Source organism: Mchenga conophoros, linkage group LG9, assembly GCF_057382185.1.
Source record: "Mchenga conophoros isolate Kocher_MC1m ecotype Shallow Benthic linkage group LG9, M_conophoros_male_GT1.1, whole genome shotgun sequence".
NCBI classification, from domain to species: domain Eukaryota; kingdom Metazoa; phylum Chordata; class Actinopteri; order Cichliformes; family Cichlidae; genus Mchenga; species Mchenga conophoros.
Window position 1 is genome coordinate 22,683,634 of NC_140534.1, and position 18,451 is coordinate 22,702,084.

The following is an 18,451-nucleotide window of genomic DNA, read 5'->3' on the forward strand; positions in this document are numbered from 1 at the left end:
GACATTCAGACGTTTGTTGGCTAACAGCAGCAGCATGCTTGAACTCACTCCAATTTTCCTGCTGTCGTCGCGCATGTTAAACAGAAACATGCTAAACTATGCTTAGATTAAAAGAGAACATTTATAACCCAAGGGCACCCTTATTGTCTTTTAAATAATTTATCGCTTCATTCTGTTTATTTTCTTTTTTTTCTCCCCTCTCTCATCATCCCCACCTCCTCCCTTGTATTTACAGTGGCTTCTCTGACAGTCTGATTCAAGACATTATCTGCAGTTATTTGGTATTGCCCAACCGAATCACTATCCCACTGGTCGGAACGGTGGAGCTGGCCAAGCTGCGCTTTCCAATGCCAAAGGTACAAATGCACTTGTTACAATACATCCAATAAGGATGAGCTGCTCTTCTAAGTGTTTTAATAGTTCGTAAGCAGACAGTTTCACACGAGGAGCTCATGGTTAGTACGTTAAAGCTCGTCAGTAGTAAAAAATATCTCCCAGGGTTTTGTAGTTAATTCTCAGTGCTAACGCAGAATAAAACTAAAGAACCATAACAATAAAAAATGCAGCAAAGGTTGTATTCCTGGAACTTGTATCCATGGCAACAAAATGAAAAAAGTTTCACTGCAGGCCACATCCTTATTATATTTAAAAAGGTTTCAAGGGTTCAAAACAGGAATAAAAAAGAAACAACTAAAATCTTACCACACATCATATATTCATTACAGCCTTTGGAAAAAAAGGAGACATTGAAAAGATAACAAAGAACTTGTCTTTCTGATATCAGACGGCAGGATGTTTTGCCAACATACAGTACTATGCGTCACATATACAGTACTTTGATAAACTCTGAGTCACCCCTCATTTCTTTATATTTTACTTCCAAGGAGCCTTGAGCAACAGGTCCTACCTCCTTGACTTTAATGGTCATCTTTATTTACTAGACTTTCATCTGGCAAGGAAGCATATGTGATGGAATGATTTCCATGATAACAATGTAGCCTTGTTATATCCACCATCACTTTTAGGTTAATAAGGCCTTGTATTTTAAAATAAAGACATTTAATATGTTAATCCATTAAAAACTCAGTAGGAAAATTAAAAGTAGATAATGTGCCGCACAATACTTAGGCAAGAAAATAAGAAAATAAACGCAGGTCTGATTTTATATATCAGTGGCAATTCTTACTGCTTTCTTTCAGGCAAATGTTTTTATTAAATATTAAAGAAAGGAAAAACATTTGACAATGGAAAAATTAAACAAAATAAAAGCCCTATTCTGCAGTAGAAAGTCTAGATTAGTCCTCTATTTATCCAGGTAATCATGGGATATATATATATATATATACACATACATATATGCTAATACATTCTAGGTATATGTATGTGTATGTAAGAAAAGGTTAGCTTATTAAATTTACATAAATTTGCATTTCTTTTTCTTAAATATTAAAGTAGCTGTTATGTTTTATTGTGGTGCGTTTTTTACAAACCACACATTTAAATAAAGTCTGCTAAATTATGAATTGTGAAATGAATTAGTATTTTTGTTATTACTTTATTGTGGTAATGAGTCATGTTTCCTCTTATACTACTAATGTCCTCCCATTACAGAAATCTTCACGTCTTATAAACTCTATAAGCTTTTTCAGACTTTAACACATGTGTCTGCATGGCTCCACAGGGAGTCCTAAGGATTCACTTCCTGGAGGCTCAAGATCTAGAAGGGAAGGATACATTTCTGGGAGGGTTGATCAAAGGCAAGTCTGACCCCTATGGTATCCTGCAGATCGGCAACCAGCTGTTTCAGAGCAAGACAATTAAGGAAAGCCTTAATCCCAAGTGGAACGAAGTGTACGAGGTGAGAGTTGGGGATGTCTTTTAGAGCAGGAAGAGCTTTTACGGTCGTTTGTTGCCACCGAAAAAGCTAGTCTGTTTCCCATTGTTATGTGCCATTGTTTTCCACTTGTCTTATTTATACCTCCTGCTGGTTTGCATGACAGGTAATCTATTTATTGACCTCCTGTGCCAGTTTGAATGAGCTTCAGTTTGTTCTTGTGTTCATCAGGCACTGGTGTATGAGCACTCAGGTCAGCATCTTGAGATTGAGCTATTTGATGAGGATCCAGACCAAGATGACTTCCTGGGGAGGTGAGTGTCTTTGTCATTTCCTAACCCGCTGAGATGTTATTGCACTTATTTCATTTAAAACAAAGCTCTGGTGTACCAGCGCTGATAACTGGTAAGAGCAATCTTTGATGTATTGCGGGACATATAGTCAACAAAATTAAGATAAATACAGCTATGTTTACTCATAATGGAAGTGTAGAAGTGTTATCCCCAGTTACCGGCCCAAGGGCAAATTTCATTGATTTTTACCCCAAGGCTGTAATGCTACACCCAGTGCTATTAACACAAAGCAGTCAATCGATATCTGGACCCCCTGTGTTTAGATTAATTGGTGCGATTTTACTGTTTGCTGTCCCAATTTCCATAATTATTTGTCCTTATTTACAGCCTCATGATTGATATGACAGAGCTGCACAAAGAACAGAAAGTTGATATGGTAAGCTGCTTTGTTCACAATAATATTATCAGTTTAATTACTTTAAAGCGTATAAATTATACATCTTAAAGTAACCGTCAGGCTCAGTCATATTGCTTTCTTGTAAGGAGTAAGATGTGACAGGTAAACAGCTAACCAGACTTTAGCCATGAATGACACCCACCAGCAACTCTAAAGTTCACTCGTTAACACTTTATATGTCGACTCACCTCTGCCAGCCTTAAACGAAGTTACTTTGGTGACACATAATCCCTGTAAAAACTGGGATTATTGGAGAGTACGCCGGCTTAGTTTCAGTTGGTGAGCACAGCAACTTTGCTTGTTTGAGTTTATTTTGTTAGTTTTACTTCAGCTTTTATTAAGTTGAGTTTTAGTTTTTAGTTTTTTAATCACTATGGTATGGTAGCCATATGTCAGAGGCAGAACCTTTTGAAAGCAGTTGACTCACAGCCTTGTAGACATCTGGAGTCTGATGAGTAAAAACGTCCATCAAAGCCTAATCAGGCAATTTCTGATAAAGTTTTACTAAAGTAACAAATATTAAAACTTCCACTATATTTTTTTTAACTTCCATTAGTTGCTTTTCAAAGTTCACAAAAGTGTTTCAGTTACTTTTTTACCAAGAGTCTGTTTCTATTTTTATTGTAGTACTTAAATGTTTTATTTTCACTTCTAGTTTTACTTTTTAGTTTATGTTTAGCTAACTATAATAACACTGGATATGTTGACTGATATATAGTAATGATAGAAATGATTAGGTAATTATGAGTTTGTTACCTTTGGATTTAAGGTGTTTGAGAGTCCATGCAGATTTGAGATAGGCACTGATCTGATCATCTAAATCTTCGCAGTAAACTAAACCACCAAATTGTTCTGTTTTAGCACAGCTCCTAAAAGCTTTACAAATGATTTTTAAGCCTGGTTTGTTCCTGTCATCGACTGAATGGAAATATTGACGTACTTGTTTGGCCACATTGTTGCAGTGGTTTGATCTTGAAGAAGCAACTACTGGGAAACTCCACCTGAAACTGGAGTGGCTATCGCTGCTCTCCACTTCTGAGAAATTGGACCAGGTACTGCATGTAACAATAAGGCTTCATCGCTTTAACACAAGGACGTGTTCTCTGCATTTGCAGCTGTAAAACATGTCTAACTTGTCCTTCATGTTTAGGTTCTGCAAAGCGTGCGTGCAGACAGAAGCCTTGCCAACAACGGACTGTCATCTGCGCTGCTGGTGGTCTATCTGGACTCAGCAAAGAACCTGCCAGTAAGATGATGCAATGCTCATTTTAGTTTGACGCTGTAGCTTGTGCAAAAATATAGCTTTAGGCTTACACAGGCTTCTTGTTCTTTACCCAAAACAGTAAAGATTAGTGGTCTGTGTAGTAAAGATTCACATACTTTTACTATAGTTTTTTTTTTATTTGTGACTGAAGTGATTGCATTAGTCTACTACAAAAAGCATTTTCATATTTTTTCCAGGACATTATATACTTACCAGACACTTTATTGGGTACACTTGTTTAACTCATTTATATCAGCCAATCACATGGCAGCAGGTCAGTGTATATAGGCAAGTGCACATGGTCAAGTTGACCTTGTCAAATTCAAACTGAGCATCAGAATGGGGAAGAAAGATGCTAGGCAGGGTTGTCTGAGTATTTCAGAATGTGCTGATTTACTGGGATTTTCCCACACAGCCGTCTCCTGGGTTTGCAGAGAATGGTCTGAAAAAGAGAAAATATCCAGTGAGCTGCAGTTCTCTGGGTGAAAATCCCTAGTTGATGCCAAAGGTCAGATGAGAATGACCAGACTGCTTAAAACTGGTAGGAAGGTAATAATAACTCAAATAACCACTTGTTACAACCAAGGTGTTCAGAACAGCATCTCTGAATGCACTGAGTGCCACTCCTGTGACCTAAAAAAAAGGAAACCAAGATTTTCTTGACACACTTTGGGTTCCTTAGTACCAAGTGAGCATCATTTAAACTCCACAGCCTACCTGAGTATTGTTGCTGACTATGTCCATCTCTTTATGACCATAGCGTACCCATCTTCAGATGGCTGCTTCCTAGATGATAACACACCATGTCACAAAGCTCAGATCATCTCAAACTGGTTCCTTGAAAATGACAATGAGTTAACTATACTCAAATGGTCTCCACAGTCACCAGATATCAGTCCAATAGAGCAGCTTTTTTTGTGTAGTGGAACAGAAGATTTCCATGATCGGTGTTCAGTCAGCCGGTCTTCAGCGACTGTGTGATAATATCATGTCAGTATTTACCAAAAATCAGAGGACTGTTTCCATCAATTAACGCTTTCCTGAAGCCAAAATGAGGTCTAACTTGGTACTCACAAGGTATACCTAATAAAGTGTCGGTAAAGCTCAAGGATTCTGTGTTAGGGCTATATTGGGCAATATTGTTTTGCTTTTGTTAGAGGATAAACTTGAACCTTCAAATTGCTGACTAAATGCATTTTTGACGTTTATGTAATGAGATTAGAAAATGTTTTATAATACCCAAAGTGGTCAAATTGACCTCTTGTCTGATATTAGTTTGTTTGTTTGTTTGTTTTTTTACCTTTATTATATAAATACTTTAGCTCTTTCAGTTCTCATAACTTCCCCGTTTCCTCTTAATTTTCTTTCCTCTTCACCCAAGAGCGTCTTCTCAGGCAGCTTAGGCTGTGGAAACTTAAGTGAGAGGAGAGCTTCTGGCCTAGTCTTTTGTGAGAGCAATACTTCAGAGTATAAAACAATATGTGTGAGTTCCCCGGTACTTTTCCATCTTTATAGTGCTAGCAGTAGCGGTATGCAATGTTGGGTTGGGTTGAGCCCGTGCAAACATGAATCTTAAAGCATGCGTTAGCTGCATGGTTGTGAAGGAATGTTTACTGAAAAATAACCAGTAACATGAGGCAGACACTTCACTTCAAGGACTCAGCTATACTGTGCCTGCTAGTTAGCCTGCAGCATATTCTTCTTAATCAGTTGCTCAGTTCAAGGCCCAAGTATAAAATGTCAGGCGTAGAAAGAGCTCGCTGGCAGAGCTCATAATGATGTTTCACATTAGTGTATAGCTGTACAGATACAGAAAGTCTGTAGCTTGTTAAAAAAGATCCAGCACCTTTAAGTCTCCCCTATAGGGAACATCCTCATTATTTTGACATATGTTTTCATTGTTAGCTGTATGCCCTGCTCCAATATCAGCCCAATATCTGCTGCGTCTGATTTATCTAACAGTTATCCATGCTATTCATATTTCAGCACAAATTTCAACACGTTTTTTGTGGGCCTTTCCCCCCCCCCTCATGTCTCTTACCCATGCCGAGTCATTCCCGTCCTACTAACTGTGGGTGTGATTTTCTCCCCCAAATCTCCTTGTGGCTTAAAGAGCAACCTGTCAGATTTCACCTATGACGGGTTGAAGCAAGTCTCAGTCTTTAAGGCGCTGAAGGTAATGTGGGAAAAATGGACTGCATGTACAGAACGTACACCCTGTGTCTCACCTGTGCCGGTCCTCAAGTGCACCATCCAGTCATGTGATCGTGATGGCTATCAGACGTGCAAAGTGAACTGTGGTTTTTGAAAAAATGTGCATGAAGATGGATGATCGCACTGACTGTCTGAGCCTTTGTTGTGCCGTCCTGAATTGTTGTCATATTTTCCCTACTTTTGCATGCAGAAGTACAATATTGGTTTCAGGTTTTTCTAAAGTGAAATGATGGGTCACTTGATTGCTTTAAAAAGGCAGTTAACAATGGCACATCTATAGAACAATACAGTTCTGAGAACACCTTTTGTGCCTTTGTGTTGAAGAACCCGATCATGTTAAAGCTCAGGAATTCAGGATAAGGACTTGATGCTTGTTGGGCCAGCATTTCCACATTTCTTCTTCTGTAGCTCATATTTGCCAGACAAATACACAGATAAAGTAGACACTAGGTAGTGACACAGATTAGTCTAAGTAAATGTTATGTGAGGAGACTGGTAGAAGTAGAAACCGGCTTTCATTATCTTGTTTACCAGTGATCAGAACAGATGATCTAGTGTGTTACAAAAGATACGTTTCAGGTTGCACCATTCCAAAAATCAGTGTTGCATAATTCTAGTTAGCACGAGTCGTTTCCTTTTATTTACCTTCCTACTTCTAGGCAGTTTAAAGCCTCCTATTGTATCGCACTGACTGTGACACTCCCTTTGTTTGATATGAGCCAGTGAAACTCACTGAAGCATTGTGCTGGAGGGCAGCAGGAGTACAAATGTTTTGTTGTTGCACTCAGTCGTTCAGTCTGTGTCACCGTGGCAGCAGGGCCGGCTGCTAGCTGGATGGTAGACTGAGCTGCTGCATCTTATTTTCTTACTAATGAATTTCAAACCACTGTGAGTCTGACACCATTTTACGTGTTGTTTCCTTCAGCCTGTCCATGCTGAGATAAAAATCTATTCAAGTGAAATTGTTTTTGTGGGTGCGTTACCCATATAGTGACTTAGAGCTTAAAGCATTGGAAGCTGTGGGATTTTTTTTTGTAAACTGCCATACACACATAGCTTCACCAGCCAGTCCGGACAGCAAGGTTGCTGAAAAATAGAGCTAATACACCATGCTGCCTCTGTGTAGTAGGTCATGTGTTAAATCTTAATGGGCACGTCTTCACATGTTTGTAATGCATGCAGAAAACAGGAGGAAAGAGCAGCAAGTGCCAAAAATGTCTGCACTATTTTCACATGTGTGTTTAAGACAAACAAGAAAAGGGGCAACTGTTCTAGGGCACATTTCATACCTGACTTATTTACATTTGCACTTCAGTGAGAGTCTGAGGCCCCGGGTTATGCTCCCTTGTGATCGTGGACAGCTGAGGACACCAGGGATACTTAGCTGTTTTTATTATACTACTTTCTTGACTGCTCAGAGAACATATGCACAGTTGGTGCCCTTGCAGTGTAGAGTCTGTGCGGACGGGTCCTAAAAAAATAGTGGGTATAGTTTTATCTGCACACTGTGATTATAAAATCTATGAGATGAAGACCTTTATGTCCTCATGTGTGCATCAAGTATAGCATGAGTGTAATGGGACTCCCTAATGCACAAACCCCGTGCTGATTGGCTCATATGTTTCATATTATTTAAAAAAAAAGATTTTATTTTATTCTTAGTTATTATTTAATTTGAAAAAAAAATGTAGAAACATATATATGATTTGGTTATAAGTTAATATGTATCATTGTAGGCTGTAAAAGTTTTTATAATAGACAGAATGTAAAATCTCTTACTGGTTCTGTTAGTGCATAATAGAATCACTATGAGCATCGTGTCACAGTCTGAAAATGATACACACAAAATTCTGATTCTCATTTATTAATAACAGAGCAATAATAAACAGCAAAACAAAAATACTTCATACAAAATCAAACAATGCATGTCAGGCATTGCTGCATCTTCCACTGTCTGATACCGCATCAGTCACAGGAAACTGTTTCCTCCTCCGATAACGTCAAAAAAGGAAACAGAATCAGTCAGTTATAACTGAAAAGATGCAAACTGTAATCCAGCAGAGGAGAAGAGATTTTCTCTAATCACACATTTAAACTCATGCGTGATGAAGGAAAAACAAATGAAAATGGATATAGAGGAACAGCAGAGATTCTACCTTCACAGAAAGAATTTATTTTGTTCACAGTTCACTTTATACATAGAACACAGAATCTCTACTATACAGATAAAAGTACTAGGGTGCCTACACTTTACACCTAGAGGAGCTGCTTGATCATAGAAACCCATGAAATGAAGCTCCCGGCATACAGTTTATATGCTGATATTAATGCCAGAGGAGGATTTGGACTTTTATAGAGCCAGCAGAGCATTTGCAACGATCCTCCTCAGCAGTCAGAGACCCTGCTCTGTAACTTTACATGCTCATTTTATGACTGGCTGACTTGCGGTGATTCCTAAAAACTTCCACTTTGCACAATACTCCTACAGAGTTGATCTGAGGAAGGAAAATTGTTGCAGTGGTGGCATGTTGTTACAGCACCACCCTTGAACTAAGCGAGCTCTGTAGAACGACTCGTTCTTTCACAAACGCTTGTAAAGATAGACTGCATGCTTGATTTTAATCACCTGTGGCTCTGGGGACTAAAAACACCTGAATACAAAGATTAGGAGGCGTGTCCCAATTCTTTTGGACATGTAGTTTAAACAAGTTAAAAACAGATATTGTATGAATTATGTAAAAACTTGTGAAAGTATTTCTGTGTATTTCTGTTCAATACGTGGTGCGTTAAAGTGTCTTTATTATCAGCCTGCATGTTCAATGGGAGGCTTAATTGTAATGCTGGTGAGAAACATTTGTCAAACTCAAGCGACATCCTCAAGAGAATGGATTAGATGATGAGAAAATGAAGGCTTTTCCTCTGTTGTCACAGACCTTGGCCTGTAGATATGTAGGGTATTATTATTCTGAGAGGAATACTGAATAATACGTAGCTGTCAAAGCCCAGCATGCTAAATTTAGCCCGCAGAGGAGACAAAGCTCGGCTGTCTCCTTGGTTGCCGCTCTGCCTGCAGCCCTGCTTGTCAGAATGTACGGTAATGCTCCTTCCTGTTTGAACTACAGGCTCTCTCACCGTTGTGTGCTTGATTGAGTCTCCACTTGAGCTGCTGTTTGAATGTTTGAGTGCAATTATGTTGTCCCTCAGTTGATTTTTGTGCCACAGTGGGGTACATGGCGCTAACACTCTTCTGTCTGATTCTCTATTAGTCTGCTAAGAAGAATACCAGCGACCCCAGCCCTTATGTTCATTTCAGAGTTGGACATAAAACTCTTGAAAGTAAGGTGAGTCGTGGAAGTATCCATTAAAGTTATTATGCTGTGTCATTGTATCGTGGCTCTGTATTCCTGGAATGTTGTGTCGATTATTTTTTTTTTTTGCAATTGTGCATTTTATTCGTAGAATAATGTGTCACTTAGTAAGTCATAAAAAAGACTTCTGGGCAATCAAGCTGTTATATGTAATTACATATAACTATTTGAGGCGTTCTTTTAGCGATATACTTCCTTCTGACTGTAGCATTAAAAAAGAGATGAAATGAAATTGTTGTTGTAAAATAAAGAACGTTAAATGAGGAATTGCTACCACCAACACCCAGTTAACTGCACAGCTTAAGAGCTTTCAGTCTGACACGATGATTGGCTGTTTCTCACGGGAAATTTCTATCCTAGCATTCAGAAGGGAAATGTAAACGAGGAAGATCTGCTGGGCTGATTTTATTGCAGGCGTGAGCTGTTGGAGGTTTACTGCGATGGAGCCTGTTTGCACTTATGAAAGTGTTTGAGTATGAACACAGTCCTGCGTTCATATTCAAACTGGCTCTGTGCTCCAGGACTTTGGATTTAAAATGAAGCAATGAAACCATGAGCCCATCCTCAGCTTCAGTATGAGGCTGCAGGAATGACTGCTGTTTCACTTTTTGAGAGGAAGTAATTGGATGAGAGCTGTTAAATTACTCATTAGACCCTAATTTAGACAGAGGTGAGAAAAATTAAATCAAATTCAAAAGTTTGTCATTACATTTGGGATGAAAGCGGGACACCCGAGTTATTGCTTTTGTGTAAAACGAACCCCGTGGCACTGTGTAATCTTAATTTTAACTCTGTGATTGCATGATTGTTGACACATGATTCATAAAGAAACTCAGCCACATTTTTAGATTCACAAACTTCCAGTCCAAGCCAAAGAAGTGTTTGATGGATTTGCACTTTTAGATCTCTTTATCAGATCATCTTACATCTTCAGCTTATGTCACATGACTGATACAGTACAGTGGTAAAGTTGGTGGTTTAGCCATAAAAATAATCTCTCCTCACTTAGTGTGAGGAGTTTGGTTGTCTGGGGTTAAATGCATGTAAAGCTGAATAATCAGGCTTTTTAGAAACCTCAAGGTGTAAATCAAGTACTGTTAGGGGTTTAAAAGAAGATGCAGAACTGCTGGAGTGGAGAGTAGAAGACCAAGCAGAGGATAAATGTTATATGAGATATAAGATCAGATTTGTCATTGTATTAACAACCAGCAAATGGCTACTTATCTGCCCATAAAGATCCGGTACAAGACTAAGGAGCCCCTGTGGGAAGACTGTTTTTCATTCCTGGTCCATAACCCGAGGAGGCAGGACCTCGAGGTGGAGGTAACTCTTCAAAATGTCACGGACAACATCTGTTTTCTTTATAAGATCGTACGCTGACGCAGATTAAGTAACTGACATTTCTAAAAGGAGAACTTTGCTTTTTGCACAGGTAAAAGACGACAAGAACAAATGCACTCTGGGTAACTTGACGGTGCCTTTGAGTAGCCTGCTGGTGGAGAAGGACATGACGCTGAATCAGCGTTTTCCCCTCAAGAATTCTGGGCCCAGCTCCACCATCAAACTTAAGATGGCTCTGAGGGTAAAAACAGGCTGCATCTCTTCTCTGCAGCTGCGTTGAGGATGGATGGGTTATTCATTTCAGGCTTAGGAGACCAGAACAGATGTTCACAATCTGTTAATTCAAATAGAACTGACTGATACAGTATGTCTAAATTAAAGATACAGCACATTGAGTATGTAATAAATTGAAAAAGCTTACAATAGTGATAGATTTACCTCTATAAACATTTCATTTCTAGTCCACAACCAGGTGAAGTAACGGCTTGGTTCATTCCATAGGAAGTCAGTCAAATCTGAGAAAAGCTCCCAGCTGAATCCAAATACTGGACACTTTAAAGGCCCGGCAATTTTTATAGTGTTAATATAAAGTTATTTTTAAGTGGTGCTCACTGATTTTTCATGGAGTGATCCTCACCTTCCCTGGCAGATTTAATCAGTTGGAGCTGGTTAGTTAGCCAATTAATCCAGCCATGTCATGAGGTTGGTTGAAAACGTTTTATCCGACGCATTTTAGACTAAGCAGAGAAACATTAGCGGCAAAGGTTTGGTTAATAATCATCAGATTTTAAAAAAATAAAAAGAGAAAAAATCAGACCCTAACCTAACCTCTGCGGCTCCTCTGAGTATTTATATTTAACGCAGTATATTGTAATGCCGGGCTTTTTGGGACGAAGACTAATGTCTTTCAGCAACACTGTCTTTACTGCAGTTGCTGGAGTGTACTTAACTCCCAGTTAAGAGCAGAAAAGAGCCGCCTCACTGCCCTGAAAGCCCGACTTTCACAAAGTGTGGAAACACAAAACAGTGGCTGTTCTTGCAAATTGATTTTTACTGAAGTGGCAACCTGGAAACCGACTGTAGTTAGTTAATCTAGTTAACAATGTGCCCCTGGCTAGCTTCAACTGTAAATAAATAAAACTGTAAATGGATTTGCTTATAGCATGTCATGTTTGAGAAGATAAACTGTTTAATCTGTTTTCAGTACATTACAATATATCTTATATAGTGTGAATTTTGGGAATATTCTGATTATATTTTTTTTTCTGTGATAATGATTATCATAATAATTCAGGAAAGAGAGCGGTCCTGCATACTCTGAAGCCTGTTAGGATATTTGCTATTGATTACTACTGTCAGTGTAGCAGTTACTAGTTAGTAGTTTGCAACTCTCCCTACAGGGAACAAAGTAACCCGGCTCATTAACTCAGTTCAGCAGCAGACTTTGAAGTTTGAGAGTCGATACATATAGGAAAATGACTCGGCTCTGTAACATGTTCCACATGTCTGCAGGTTCTATCTTATGAATGATGCAGTAAAAGACAGTCAGGTTGGGCTTGATCTTTTCACACAGGTGTGTCTTTATCAGCCCATCAGTTGCAAAGCCAACAAGTCGCGTGCGTAACATTCCTTCAGAATGGGGCAGATCCAGGATGACGCAGAGACAGCCCTGGTGTTTAAGTGCAGCTCAACAAGTTTAACCTCCTGGGACCCAATGAATGAGAGCAAAATTGAGTATTTTGGTCTAAATAACCCAAAATGTGATGCCCACATACATGGACTCCAGGTCCTAGGACGTTAAATAAGAAGCTGCAGGATTCACATTTATAGGGGACTGTGATGTCAGCGTGTTTGACACTCTGGAGGAATATTTCCAGGATTCATTTGTGAGTCTTCTGTAAAATCTGAGACTCTGACATTGATTTATTTCTCTTTTATTTAGTTAACAGCATTTTTCACTCTGAAACTGTGAGGCTTAGTGGCTTAATGAAAATTGGAACAGGCGTAGCGTCATCTCTGCTGTCACGGCATCTCGGCGGTGAAAATTAAAGTCAGATTCTGATTTGATTGCTGTTTGTGCTGTAGACGTTTTCGAGATGCACCACTAAAATTATATCTCTTTGCCTGAGGCACTAAATCCAGTGATTTGACAGGTAGTCTTTGGTGGTTTGCCTAATTGCCATCCATAGCGTAGTTCAGCCTTAACTAAAGCCATTACTTACTGCTAATGAGGATATTTTCTCCTGTTCCCACATGGAAACACAGGAAGCTATAACAAACAAACTGCATTGCCCTTCTTGAGACCAAAATGAAGCGTATTATACTGAATGACTGTGATCCAATTAAAAAAAGGAATGCAGCTACATTAAAATATTGACCTGCTCTAAAACAGTTTCTCCATATTGAAGCACAACCAACATACATTTAGAAGAGAAATTACTTTGCAGACTCTTAAAAAAAACATAATAAAATTGAAGAAAAACACGGTTTAGAAAGGTCTGCTAAATTTAGAGACTTTTCACGTGAAATGACAGCACTTACATTAACTTTAACTTCTTATTTTCTATTGTCAATCAACTAAACATCTTCATGTCTTTGTCTAGATCCTGTCCTTGGAGAAGCAAGTGTCCCCAGACCAGCCTTCTTCAGTCCAGGTCAACAAGTCCGGCGTGCCACAGGCACCCCCAGCCTCGTCCCTGAGACCATCAGCCTCAGATTCGCCGCTGCCTCCGCCCACGCATTCGCATCCTATAGAAGCTTCCACTCTCAACCTCAAGGACAGGGACGGCGAGCCGTACGGAGCCAGCCATCGCTACAGTACCACCAACCTGACCACCGCCATGTCAAGCTCCCAGAAACACCTGCCGCACAACAAGTCCACAGCCAGCCTGGCATCGGATATCTCCCTGCCTATTGCCACCGTGGAGCTTCAGCAAAGGCTTCGTCAGCTGCAGAAGTAAATGGCAGATATGACATATTACTTTTATTATTGTTTATTTTCCAGCTTGGCTCATCTCAGGGTTTCTTATTGTTTTTCCATCAACTTCATTTAAATTCTGGCCTCCATCTAAATGTCATCGTGATTTTTGAATATTCATCTTTATAAATATTTTATCAGCCTACCTGTCAAACAATTAATCAGTCCCTGTATGCATGCACTTTGTAAATTCGACCGCAGCACCTGGACGTGACACTGACTGACTTTGGTGTGTTTATAGCGGCTCGGCCCCCAGCCAGTACCCCCTGGGTGAGATCCAGCTGACTGTTCGACACAGCTCCCAGAGGAATAAACTCATTGTGGTGGTGCACGCCTGCCGGTGAGCTCCAAACTACTACAATACACTGAATTTACACAAAGTGGTTCGAAGGACTTTTTGTTTTTGGGCTCTTTGTGCCATTAACTTGAGTTTGTGGTATTCAAATCACTTTCTTTCCTGTGGAGCTGCTAACTGTAAAGATTTAACAAGCAACACGTGCCTGGCAACATGTGAGTGAAAACACCTTTGTCCTGTGTGTCCTCAGCAACTTGATAGCCTTCACCAAAGATGGCTCGGACCCCTTCATACGCCTCTATTTGCTGCCTGACAAGAGCCGGACGGGGAAGAGGAAGACAAGCACAATGAAGAGGACTCTTAATCCTGTTTACGATCAGACGTGGGTTTGCATCAGTACTTGCTGAGATTCCTTGCAGATTTGTAACGTAATGTGACTATTGGGGATCTGTTGTTTTGCTTCACCTGTGTCCGATTGTTATAAGCTCTGAGAATATTTCTGCCTTTAGCTGCAGTTGTGCCGCTGTACTAATTGGATAACTGGCTGTGTTTTGAGAGTCCTTCAAAGCTTTCCTTTTATTTCCAGTTTTAATGTTCAGTTATATTTTCAGGGTCCTTCTTGAATTCAGACCGACAGCAAGGGTGCAGTTGTGGAATATTTAATTTTTTCTAGCAACAGAGCTTTTTTATTACTGAAGAAAAGAGCTTGCACAGACAATATGACCCTGCTGAGCTGAGATTCGTATCACATGTGGCCGCTGTGGATCCATCACCTCGAGTTTCTGTTTGTTTTGGACACTTTTGTTTGCAGTTGAGCTTCAGTGCTCAGACTAAATCTTTTAGCCTCTGGGATGAAAGCCGATCGCATCATTCAGCTCCTTCGTGTAGGCTGGAGTTAGCACGTCGGTGCTTTCCTAGTCCCGCTGGCTATTGATGCAGTTGTATTGATTATCAGCCATCTTGAGCCTGCAGGGGTTTTCAAAGTTTTGATGACTTAGTGCAAACTTAGAGAGGCAATATGCCCATGTCAGAAACACTTGATGCTGGTTTGCAGTTTAACTATTAGCAGGGGAGGCTGATGAAATTGTTAACAATAGCTGTGGAGGGGCTAGAACAGAAGACTTGAGGTCAAAGAGAAAGAGATTATGGACTCACACAAACACTTAAGCACCTGCTGGCACTTACTTAAACCCCACTGGCACCATGTTGAAATCACAAATCACAAATACCAACTTAAACCAACTTATCTGTCTCTCCACAATGTGGTTAGCAAGCCAAACAAACCATGCAAGGCCTCAAGTTTACACTAGTGTATGCTGCTTTGTTGTGAATTCAAAGTCAAATAATTTTCTACAGTTTGCAAAAGCTAAGGCAAATTTCTTTGCCTTAGCTTTTGTTTAAAGGACCAGAACAATCCCCATATTTGTCATAGTCTGGCCACTAAGCCATGACAAAGACCCAGTTTCAACGCACTCAATCGCCTGTTTATCCATCCATCCGTTTTCTGCTACTCTGTTAGTCAAAGCAGTGATAACCAGGCCTCCCTCTCCAGCTCTTCCAGATCTCTGCAGCATGTCCTGGACCTGCCCCATTGCCTCCACCCAGTAGGACAGTACACCTCATCCATGATGCATCCCAGTCCGATAGTTGAACTATCTCATCTACCTTCTTTTTGTGTGGAGGAGTGGCAGCTTTACTCTACCCCCTTACCTCAAATGAGCCAAAGGCTGAGCCAGACACCGGAGAAAGCTTGTATCTGTGATCTCTTTCTTTCAGTCATTACAGAAAAGCTTGTGACCATACGTGACTGAGTTAAGTCCTGTCCACATGTAAAACAATTCATTTGTCACACATCAGTTTGTTTGTTGACAGTTGGTCACTAGTGGACATCCCCGGCTCCAGTTTCCTTGGCATCCCTGTACTGTATTCACCACCTTGTCTTATATCAGTCGATAGTATCCTCTCATTGGTGGTTACTTTAATGGCTTGCCCCAAATTTGAGAAAAAGTTTAACTTGGGGCCCGTCCACTTTGCGCTGCCAGCTACAAAGTTCCTAAATGTCTTTGTTTCTGTTCATCACATCGCTGTTAGTCCCCACTCTTTTTAGTCAGCACTGTCTGAATCTTTAGGCAGCCGTAGAAATTGCATGGTGCTAAGTGGATGGAGAACAAGGTAGAGCAAAGCCTGAGACAAGCAGCTCTTAAATGCATCCAGGCAGACCGGCCGGGTGGTCCCATTTACACTGATTCACTTCACCCACCAGGACCCTGCAAGAAAATGCAGAGGGACAAAAGGGATACGTAGAGAAGGCCCAGACAAAGACCACGCACAATCTGGATTTTATGCTAAACATAAAAAGCGTATGCTTATGTTTGTGTGCGTGTGTGTGTGTTTGCAGGTTTGAGTTTAGTGTATCTATTGTGGAGCTCTACAGGAGAACTCTGGATGTTGCTGTGAAGAATGGAGGGAGCATCCTGTCCAAACACAAAGGGCTTCTGGGAAAGGTATCTCCTGCAGGTTTTCCCTGTAGTGGCTTACGCACTGACGTTTTTATCGCTTTTCGAGCCATCAATGCAGGTGCTGATTCTAAACATTTCTTGTTCTTTTTCTTTGTTTTTTGCCTAAAATTACAGGTTCTGGTGGATTTAAGTGGAGATGACATAGCAAAAGGAATCACACAGTGGTAAACTAGCATTTTATGTGTTTCCTGTACAACATTGAGTTGATTCTTGGGGGTAAAAAAAAAAAAAAAGAAGCAAATTTCTGTCCTTAAATATCTAATTTCATCATTTTCTGTTGCAGGTATTATCTAAGTGAAGACGGTTTGTCGTCTCAAGCCACAAAAAGTATTCAAGACCCCGTCGTCACGTAGTGGCACCACCTCTCTTCTGTAACATAGTTATCTTGTTAACCTAAGGGCACATCCTTCTGTTGTATTCATATATAATTTCCATTTAGTTAACAGGAATAATTTCATCATGTTTAGTTTTATTTTTGTCAAAATTTCCTGTTAATCGTTCATGAGCCTGATTGGAAGATGTTGTAACATATTTTAATTTGTTCAAACACACTTACTGCCTTGTCTCTGTTTTCAGTGTTTTAATGTAAATATATATAGTTATAAGAATTTGCAGGGGTTTTCATGGCATTATACTTACCTTGGAGGATTCGTGTTGAAATCTGTCACGATTCTTATGACTTTGTATCCGGTTTGTTAAAATGTGAAGAATTTTCATTTGTTGTCTGAGAAAACTAACCAAAGGAACTGATGCACACAAATATATGCTTAAGTAGCAGTCCTGATTTGAGATTTTGATTTTCCTTTGGCACGCAGTGTTGATTGATCGCTTACCTCTCGTTATTAATGCTTGATTACAAACATGGAATGCCGATATGCAAAGAATAAAACGACTGCTGTGCTGTGTATATTTTAGGAGATTTGTGCAATGGTGGTTGATTCTGAATGAGACTTGGGGACATTTTAGGGCTATGAGCAAGCTCTGTGCATTATGCAAAGGATACTTGAATAAGGGTTTGACTGTTTTCAAACTAAATGTAAGTTGAAAAAACTGAAAAACATGAACAGGGACAACAGTTTTTGCATTTTATGAGCAGGGCTGCCAGAGTCTGTGTCAAGATGATGCATCCTAGTCATGCTTGTGTATGTTTTTGCCTTGCAGTTATGAGTTTCATGGGAGCTGTTAAATACATTTCTGGTTATCTATCCTGTGCCTTAAAAAACTCACAGAAATATAATTTACTTGCCTTCTTATTGTTATTATTTTGGATGGCTTTTGATGAATACATGTTTTATCTTGTGAACGTTGGTGTGCTTTTTTTAATACCCCATTATCATGTGCTTCTGTGATGTTCCCCAAATTTTGCAACTTTGTTGTGCTTAAAGTTGTGCTTAAATTTGGAATATGAAAATCAAACGGATGATGTCTTGTATTTTGGTCTCGTTTGAACAACAAGATATATTTGCTAAGTTTCAGGTTGGCTGAAGCTCAGGAGGTCGAGCAGGTCATATGGGAAGGTTAACAAGGACCAGTGACCTGTCGTTTTCTGCGTACCTAAAAAGCAATTAAGGGAATTTCCTAATTGTTTTTTTTAATCTTCGGTTGGCATTGACGTGATTTTTTTCGAGTTGTCCTTTTTCCGATTATTCTGAAATCACTTGAATGCATAGTAAATCTAGCAAAGACTGAATAATAAACACTTTGAATTACGATATATTATGTGAGGCTTGGTGTGCGCCTTGCAAATAAATGTCTCTTGACTGGGGTGTAATCCATAATATGAATCATCCACAGAAAAAGTAATACGAAAACGCGATAATGTTACTCGTTTACGCTTTTTGAGACACAGAACATCTGTAGTTGTTTGCCGCCATCCAGTGGCAAAAGCG

The 18,451-nt window shown here is 39.7% G+C and overlaps 1 protein-coding gene across 4 annotated transcripts in view; it reads left to right on the plus strand.

Moving 5' to 3' along the window:
* esyt2b (extended synaptotagmin-like protein 2b) overlaps positions 1–18,328 on the plus strand; it is a 43,035-nt gene extending 24,707 nt beyond the window's left edge. The window contains exons 8-23 of one of the 4 annotated variants that reach the window (XM_085286991.1): positions 236–356; positions 1,682–1,858; positions 2,066–2,148; positions 2,515–2,563; positions 3,547–3,636; positions 3,735–3,830; positions 5,230–5,331; positions 9,329–9,403; positions 10,667–10,753; positions 10,863–11,012; positions 13,375–13,727; positions 13,990–14,088; positions 14,294–14,425; positions 16,442–16,547; positions 16,677–16,726; positions 16,846–18,328. In XM_085286991.1, the coding sequence (XP_085143117.1) occupies positions 236–356; positions 1,682–1,858; positions 2,066–2,148; positions 2,515–2,563; positions 3,547–3,636; positions 3,735–3,830; positions 5,230–5,331; positions 9,329–9,403; positions 10,667–10,753; positions 10,863–11,012; positions 13,375–13,727; positions 13,990–14,088; positions 14,294–14,425; positions 16,442–16,547; positions 16,677–16,726; positions 16,846–16,915 (1,840 nt within the window). In that variant the 3' untranslated portion in view covers positions 16,916–18,328. Of the gene's footprint in view, positions 1–235; positions 357–1,681; positions 1,859–2,065; positions 2,149–2,514; positions 2,564–3,546; positions 3,637–3,734; positions 3,831–5,229; positions 5,332–5,961; positions 6,025–9,328; positions 9,404–10,666; positions 10,754–10,862; positions 11,013–13,374; positions 13,728–13,989; positions 14,089–14,293; positions 14,426–16,441; positions 16,548–16,676; positions 16,731–16,845 lie in introns of those variants that run through there. The other 3 variants (XM_085286992.1, XM_085286994.1, XM_085286993.1) reach the window with 3 other exon arrangements.
* The last annotated feature ends 123 nt before the right edge of the window (positions 18,329–18,451 follow it).